This window comes from Symphalangus syndactylus, chromosome 7 (genome assembly GCF_028878055.3).
Source record: "Symphalangus syndactylus isolate Jambi chromosome 7, NHGRI_mSymSyn1-v2.1_pri, whole genome shotgun sequence".
NCBI classification, from domain to species: Eukaryota; Metazoa; Chordata; class Mammalia; order Primates; family Hylobatidae; genus Symphalangus; species Symphalangus syndactylus.
The window spans coordinates 38,956,784-38,965,555 of record NC_072429.2 but is presented as its reverse complement, the minus strand read 5'-3'; the positions used below and the strand labels follow the sequence as shown (position 1 = coordinate 38,965,555).

General features: G+C 39.6%; 1 protein-coding gene across 1 annotated transcript; it reads left to right on the top strand.

Moving 5' to 3' along the window:
• Positions 1–2,269: 2,269 nt before the first annotated feature.
• On the top strand, positions 2,270–5,301 carry SCGB3A2 (secretoglobin family 3A member 2). The gene is made up of 3 exons (XM_055284766.1): positions 2,270–2,417; positions 4,558–4,760; positions 5,139–5,301. The coding sequence occupies exons 1-3, from the start codon at positions 2,363–2,365 to the stop codon at positions 5,160–5,162; spliced, it is 282 nt and encodes a 93-aa protein (XP_055140741.1). The 5' UTR covers positions 2,270–2,362; the 3' UTR covers positions 5,163–5,301.
• The last annotated feature ends 3,471 nt before the right edge of the window (positions 5,302–8,772 follow it).

Sequence of the window (8,772 nt, the reverse complement as noted above, 5' to 3'; positions counted from 1 at the left end):
AGCTCCTGAACTGGAGAGAGGGAGACATATCCCATCTCCTTTTCTCTCTCTCTCCACTCTTTCACCTGTGCCTTCCACTGGCTTAACTTAATCAGATGCAGCTGGCAAGGAAGCCTGGAAACCACATTTTAAAAAGTCAGCTTTCTATAATACAGAGCCAGGAATGAAAGTGAAGAGAAAGGATTTAAAAGCAAGCAAACAAATTTTAGGGCAGCACTGGTTTAGTATTCCAAAAGAGACCATAATAAAAAACTAAAGGGTGGCATTGTGGCAGGCTGGATCTCCATAAGCAACGAAGTCTCCATAAGCCCTTTGCTGTAATGATGAATGTGTAAGTTAAACATTGAAGAACTGGAGAAACTGGTGCCTGAGTAGGAGAGCTGGAACGCAGAAACAAACCCGTTAAGACCCTACCTGGGCTTTCTCATCCTCAAACCTGATTGAGTGATAAAAGCATTCATGCACATATGAACCATACCAAGACCCATGTAAAATTAAGAAACTTTCCAGCTTGCAGACCACTAGTTAAAGATTAGATTTAGGCTGAGTAGAAATACTCCTGCATGTAGGCATAGAGCTTGAAATTCATTTATATATGCTAAAGGAAAAACTCATAACTTTTAGTTGGTCTGGTAAATTACTCCAACCTTCTCCCTATGGTTGGTTACAAAAATAAACTCTCTTCTTTCCCAGTTCACCTGTATCTCATTATTGGAGCATGAGAGCAAGCAGCTGGACCCTGTTCCTCTGGCAATGGCGTCAATCTTACCACCACTCAGGCACACAACCTTGGCTCTTTGAGGGGCTTGGTATATTAATATCACTGGCATCAGTGGGAATATGTAGGAGAAACGGAAGCAGTACTGGTAGAGAAAGAAGGAGAAGCGGCAGGATTGAGGTGCATGGCAGGCATTCATGGTGTCTTTCATGTAGTTTATAAAGTAGTTTATAAAGTAGCAGAAAGATAAAGAAATGACAGTTACAACATGGTAACATAAAAATTAGTAAAATGTGACATAAATTCGATATTAATTTTGGTTTGGCACAGCAGAATGCTCTGTCTGCATAATTTTATTAGATCCTTATTACAGTACCACACCCTCAGATGAGGATAAATAAAGCCCCAACCTCTGGCCTTGCATCTTAAGGTGTGTTTTCTCAAAATTTTCTGGGTTCCACTTTGGTGGTGGGGATGGCTGGAGCCAGCAGTACCACGTGGCTGGGGAGCCCTGAGCTGGTCCTGTGACCATATGGACTCTGCTTTCTATTTCACCCCTTCATGGTTCTTTCTTACTCTCTTCCTTGCAAGTTGGGCCCACTCGATGCCCCAAAGAACTCCAGGACTTGTGCTCACAACTGAAGTTGTCCTGAGGTCTTGTGGCTGAACCCTGGATCCAGAAAGACAGCCTTGGAGACAAATTACTACGCCTGTAGCCAGCACCTTATAATTATGTATTTTTGAATGATTTTATCGGATTTGATTGCCAAAGAATCTTGCAAAAACAATTTTTGCCCCAAGCTACACAGCTTATGGTTGGTCATGTTATTTATGTTCCCATTTTAGATGACAGGACCAATATCCTGGATTAAAAATGTCAAATCCAAGATTACATAAATAATGAAAATTAAATCCCAGGTTTTTCAAAAGGCACTCTGATTTTAGATCTTAAGCCTATTATTCTATTCAAAGGCTCAGAGAAGACATGCTCTGAACATACTCAAAATAACTGACACTGGAAAAGGTAACAGAGGTGTGAAACTCTTGCCATAGTAGATGTGTGAGTGGGCTGGGGGCAGGTGAATTCCAGAGAAATGTGGCACTAAATGTCATTAAGCTGACTCTGTATTATACCAGGGTGGCCTCCAGATTGCTTTCACAACTGGGTAGTTCATTAGCTAATGTGATTCTCCAAACTTTAAATGAGTAGAAAACTGGAGGAAAATATAGAAAACTAGAGGAAAACACTCCTTCGAATCCCAATATAAATTCTTCACTTCTTTTCAATGTTCTTCCAGGACAAGGATTCTTTGGGCTCTTTGCCTTCCACTTTTATTTCTGTGCAAGGGTTTATGCAAGAGGTACTTGAGAATGCTATGCTGTAGAGCTTTGTTTCTCACCGGAACACAAGGGAAAGCGGAAACCCCTCCAAATTGTTTAGTGAGAAAACATAACCTTTATCCCTTTCTTTGGTGGGGTGAGTCAAGTGGTAGGGACTAGAATTCAGGTCTTCAATGGGCCTATAAATATGTGTGTGCAAAAGCAGCCATCACACTTTGTATGGCAAGTGGAACCACTGGCTTGGTGGATTTTGCTAGATTTTTCTGATTTTTAAACTCCTGAAAAATATCCCAGATAACTGTCATGAAGCTGGTAACTATCTTCTTGCTGGTGACCATCAGCCTTTGTAGTTACTCTGGTAAGTAACTGGAATACATCTGGAATATGTGATATTTCTTTACTTTTCTATTAATAAGAGCACAACTAGTAAGCCTTGCCTCACTGACAGTGGAATATGGTGGTAGGAATTTTATTTTTTTTATTTTATTTTTAACTGACACATAATAATTGCACATATTTGCAGGGCTGGAAGAAGTTTTGGAACCACAGAAAATGGTGATGTTGGAAAGTATTTCAGATCCCCACCATCTAAGCTCTAGCCCAATATAAGTATTCTAATACATCCTACATAGGAAGTTAGCCAACTTCCACGGAGGGTCAACAAAGCACATTTCATTGCTGGATATTGGTCACCATTGGTTTTTCTTGTTTTCCTCAATTTTGGGTTAAAATTTGACTTTATAATTTCTTTTGTGCTTTTGAACTGTATGGAGTCATTCTTGCTATCATCTCCAGTTACCCAATTTGCTAGCTTGGTTCTCCTGAGATAGCTACATTCATCTGTTTATCCACTCAATGGATATTTATTGAATGGCTACAATTTGTTGGGCACTGGGTAAGCATTGGAAGATTTAGACATGAAGCAGTCATAAATATTGTTCTTAAGGTGCTAGTCTGGTAGGGTAGATAAGGCTTCTACCAAAGTTACTGTAATTGTAGACTACTGTAAATGCACTGTGAGATATCCAGATAGAACTCTTAGTGTATTGGTGGGTGATGAGTTTAATTTTCAGGTAAGGGTATAGAAGCTGGTTTCTTGGAGGAGAATGGGAACTGATTTATTTTTTTGGAAGGAGTCTTTGTAACTATCAGGAAGACAGTTTGGGTACATGGGAAAAAGAGATTTCATAATAGCCACTGCTCATTGAGAGAACAGAAGTCTTTGAAGATCTTCTCCCAGGAAGCTGTAAATACATACAGAGAAGATATTAACCAAAATGTCTGAAATAAGAAGTATGGAGATTAATAATGAAAAATTGATCACTGCCCACACCTACACTGGCAACTTTGGCTTGTGATGTTTATTGAATTTCTGAAGGAATTTGTAACTTCACCAGTTTTGGATATTTCAGTTTTCTCTAGCGTCCAGGGACAGGTATCTATGGGCAAAGATGGCAGCAGAAAGGAGGTGGGGAAAAGAAATATCACCCCCTCTGGGTGAGAATTTTGGAAGGACAATAGGTGATTGAAAATGAAAAAATATATATACAGGCTCCATTTTAATAATTTGAAAGGGGAAATAATAGGTTTCCAAAGGAAAATAAACTATGGCAGGTCTTAGCCAGTAGGAAGATGTGTGTTCTTACATGTGTGCTCACATGCTTGTGTGCATTTATATATCTGCACATGTTTTTGTAAAAAATATATCGTACATGTTTTCCTCAATCTCTACTTTTTCCCACCATTCATCTTCTATGGGAAAGTTATCTTCCTAAAGGAAAAGATATAAAATGTAATTTTCCTATGTAAAAGCCTTGATAGCGCCCCACTGCCCTCAGGAAAAAAAAATCCAAACTCCTTTGTGTGACATCCAACACTTTAAAAAATCTGACTTCATTCAACTTTTGCAGCCTCACTCCCTTTATCTTCCATCCTTTGGTCATAACCTATTGGAAATCTGCACTCCAGCCTTCTGGGCAGAAGGCTCACCATCCTGTGTATGCACTTTTATCCTAATATTTCCGTGCCTTTATTGGTCATGTTTCTAAAATGCTTCTCCTCTTCTTTACCTTATGATTCTGACATTTGCCTCAAGACATAGCTCTAACAGCACTTCTGGAAAATTCCTGCAGCACTCTCTCATGTTAGAATTAGTCATCCCTTTCTTGTGTTTCCATGGAGATTTGTCCAATAATGTTAGCATAGCACATGCTACACGGTGGCGTGTACAGATCTTCTATCGCCAACTGGACTGTGTGAAGTCTCTGAATGGGCATCCTTGTCTTGTCTATGTATCTGCACAGACTAGCATAAAGTTGGTGCTCAATTATGTTTGTAGTGTTGAGTTGAATTGGTTGGGAGCAGTTTCTTCGGCTGTGGTTGGGTCCGTTCCCGTCCTTATGTGGAGATTCACTATGGCATCTCTCCTTTAGCCTCAAGGGAGGTCATAATCTGGGCCCGGATGTGCCTGTCTCATCTGGTTTCTCTTTTTCCTGCAGCTACTGCCTTCCTCATCAACAAAGTGCCCCTTCCTGTTGACGAGTTGGCACCTTTACCTCTGGACAACATTCTTCCCTTTATGGATCCATTAAAGCTTCTTCTGAAAACTCTGGGCATTTCTGTTGAGCACCTTGTGGAGGGGCTAAGGAAGTGTGTGAATGAGCTGGGACCAGAGGCTTCTGAAGCTGTGAAGAAACTGCTGGTAACCACAGCTTGGGAGGCTAATCTGCCGAAGGGGAGGCATACTCACCCTGAATGTCTACCTCCTCTTCTTGTCCCTTGTAAATGTGCATTTCCACTTTACTGATTATACTCATAGGAAGTTTTCATGTCCTGGAATCTCAGGAAAAATACGATTTCTACATTTCCAGGAAGGGTTTTTGAATGACAGTGACATGTGTTATAGTTGTGGCATTACCATTTAGCACCTTCGTGATTTTGGATGAGATGTAATCACTCTGAGTTTTTGTTTCCCCATCAGTAAAATGGTGGCCAAACAGGATACTGAAAGTGAATATTTTTTGAAACATGCGAATTACATGTAAGCTGCTCTAATTTTTCTTGTCCTTCTGCCTTTCAGGAGGCGCTATCACACTTGGTGTGACGTCAAGATAAAGAGTGGAGGTGGATGGGGATGGAGGATGACGCTCCTATCCTCCCTGGCTGATACCTGTTCTACCAATTATAGACCAAATGCCCTAAAATGTAGTGACCCGTGAAAAGGACAAATAAAGCAATGAATAGATTTTCAGTCGTCCTATTTTTATTTCTGGGGACTCTATTCAGAAGGACATATCCAGATTAGTTTTCCCTTGATTCACAAACTCAAGAGAGCCTGTTTTTATAAAGAAAACCTGGAATCTTAAGTAAGACGTAATCATTCCTTCTCCTTTCCTTATCTCTAAGTTAAACATCTCTATTTTTCCCAACTGTTTTTTATCTGACAGTGTTTCCAGACCCTTCATTTTCCTATCCCCCATCCTAAATAAATTTTTACATTTAAAAAATGAAAAAATAATTTTCCAAATATTGTCTGATAAGACTAGCGTCTTACTAACTTCATTGGTTTGGCTTCTGTTTCCCTAGAATGCTATTTTTTATTAAGTTTGTAGTTAAGCTATGGCCACTCAATAGCTTTCACCAATCCTTCCACCAAGTTAGGCCTTTACTACATCATCCTTAGGCAAATGGGTGATGAACTATCTTTTCTTTCCTCTACTCTGTCATCTACAGTGATGACATAATTATCTTTCCAAGGAATTTTTCTGGTAATATCATGACAGCCTGTAGAGTAGATTCCAAGCTTCTGAGCATGGCATGCAAGGCTGTTCATGATCTGGCCTTTGGTTACACGTCTGGTCTTATCTACATTCCTTTCTTTGCATGAGCTCTACTCCAGCCACACTGAACAGATAACTAAATCCTTTTCCCTCTAACACTCTTACACCTTAATGAAAAATCAAGTTTCTTCCTACCTAGAATGTCTGCCACCATCGGCCTTCAGACCTGGCCTGTGTCAGTCTTTGGACTGTTTGCTGTCAGATCCATTTCCCACACTTCCCCTGCTCTGCTCTACTCTGCTCTGCTCTGTGTTGAGGGAGGATAGGAGACATGATACTGATTGCTGCAGCTTGCATTTCTCAGGTTCCCAAATCAGCTGACATTTGGGCTCTAGGTTCTGCCCCTGGGAGGTGCAGGCAGTAGATAGGAAGTAGGAAAAGAGGAAAACTATTGTATGACCCTTTCTGGCTCTGTATTAGGGAGAAGTCTTTGGAAATGGCTGTACCAAGTCTGAGGCTCCAGGTCCTGCTAGATAGGCCTGCCTTGGTCCCAGCTTTTGCTGGGTGAGTCCAGCCTCTAGGCTTTGGTTACACCACCTCCTTTCTTTTTCTCTCCAGCTGAAGTTAGTGATTTCCTCCTGTTGTCAGCTTCCGGGTGCCTTACCATCACCTAGTTTACTTTTAGCTCTTCTAATGTCTATTCAATCAATCCTTTGCATTACATTCCTTCTAAGTACTTTGAGTAGTTTCTGTTTCTTAATTGGTTTCTGACTAAGATGATGTTAAATGTTATCTCTAGGGATATTATCTTAATTTCCTACCATTGCTTGACTTGCATTTTTTGGCAACTAAAATAGTTTTCACTCTGTGAAATTTCTTATTTTATTTCCTTATTTTATCTATGCCTATAATGATAGATTAGGTTGCCCAGCTGCAGTAATAAATAATCCCAAATCTCAGTGGCTTACGTGCACAGTGTATGGCTTGTTCCTCACACTATGTGGCCATCTTTGGTTGGCTGTAGCTATGTATGATCAATGTTTTATGAATTCTATAACAGTAGCTGATGGAATAGTCTCTCTTGAGCATTTTGCTTATTGTGTTTACAGGGAAAGAGAACTTGGTGAACAATGAGCTAACTCTTAAAGCTTCTTCTTAAAAGTGAAGTATATGACTTCCAATCATGTTTAATTGGCCAGAGCAAGTCATTTGACCATGTTTGACTCCTTTAGGAAGGGGATGTATAATTATCCTATAGGAAAGAGCAGTGCCAAATATGATTAATGTAATGTAATTGACAACATTACTTGATGACTTCAAAGTAACTGTCACCTTAGATGCCTCTATCGTACTTGCAATTTTCTTTTCTATTGAATTACATGCCATCTTTCCTCCTACCTTAGTTTTCTGTTATTTGACCACTATTTTTCAGTTTCTTTAAATGGCCCTTATTATTTTTGACTTCCCTTGAATGTTGATACCTCCAAAGATACTAAACTTGATTCCCCTTCTATTTTTACTCTGTGTATAACCTTTATTGGAGAATCTTATGTACTACCATGGATGCCAATATAATCTTTGTGTTAGGAACTCTAAAATCAATGGCTACAATCTGTATCTGTTTTTTTTTTAAAGAAGAGATTTAGTTACCTATAAGACACCTCCAAGGGATGCTCTTTTTTAGGTTCAACTCAAACATTTTTACCTGAACTCATTGTCTCGCTTTCAAAACCCACTCCTATGTTCTAATTTGCTATTCAGTTTACAGCACAGATATTTTCATGGTTGCCTGAGACAGAAACTTGGGAATAATCCTAAGTACTCACTGTCATCAGCCTCCTTTCTGATTGGTAAGCAAGCCTTATCAACCCTTTTCACAACTATTGCACACATTTTTCATGATCACCACTGGTACTGTTCCTAAAACTTTCTTTCTTTTCTTTCTTTCTTTCTTTCTTTCTTTCTTTCTTTCTTTCTTTCTTTCTTTCTTTCTTTTCTTTCTTCTTTCTTTCTTTCTTTTTCTTTCTTTCTTCTTCTTCTTCCTTTCTTTCTTTCTTTCTTTCTTTCTTCTCTCTCTCTCTCTGCCTCTCTCTCTCTCTCTTTCTTTCTTTCTTTCCTTTTCTTTTCCTTTTTTTGAAGTGCTATGGTGCCATCACAGCTCACTGCAGCCTGGACCTCCTGGGCTCAGGTGATCCTCCCACCTCAGCCTCCTGAGTAGCTAGGACTATAGGCACATACCATCATGCCTGACTAATATTTTTTTGCATTTTTTTAGATAACATGTTGCCCAGGCTAGTCTTGAACTCCTGGGCTCAAGCGATCCTCCTGCCTCAGCTTCCCAGAGTGCTGGGATTAGAGGCATGAGCCACTGTTCCCAGCTGCAGATCTTGTCATTTCCCTTCAAACTACTGTGTTAATCTAAGTGACTTTTGTGTTCCCAAAGGTCCCCTTCTAATCCATCAGCCACACACAGAAGGAGACTTCCTAAAATACAGAAATTATTCCCCAACTTCAAATTCATCCATAGTTTTTTAATGCCGATTGAAAAAAAAAAAAGAGTCAGACACTACATTAAATCGATAGACACATTAATAATATAAGTTTAAACGTATTTGTTTTCATACTTATTTCAAAGTCTCTTTTCTAGACTGTGAAGTTAAATGGTTAGTGACTGTAATGTACATGTCTGTATCCTCAGCACATCGCACAGAGCCTGAAGATAGTCGGTGTTGGTTCTGTTGAATAAATGGGATTGTTTCTGTTAAGTTGTATCTATTTGGGTTGGTCCCTTTGTTTTGTTCCACCAGTCATATTATTAAGCCATTCATTGCTCTCTCTCCTAGTGTTTTGCATATTTGAGAAGGATGCCTCTCTATGCCTTCACCAAGGTATTAAATGGAAAAGATTGGGGATAAAGTTCTCTGCCACTGTACT

Coding starts and splice junctions, on each gene's coding strand:
- SCGB3A2 (XM_055284766.1), top strand. CDS start 2,363: ATGAAGCTGGTAACTATCTTCTTGCTGGTGACCATCAGCCTTTGTAGT. Junction 2,418..4,557: donor CAGCCTTTGTAGTTACTCTG/GTAAGTAACTGG, acceptor TTTTTCCTGCAG/CTACTGCCTTCCTCATCAAC. Junction 4,761..5,138: donor AAGCTGTGAAGAAACTGCTG/GTAACCACAGCT, acceptor TCTGCCTTTCAG/GAGGCGCTATCACACTTGGT.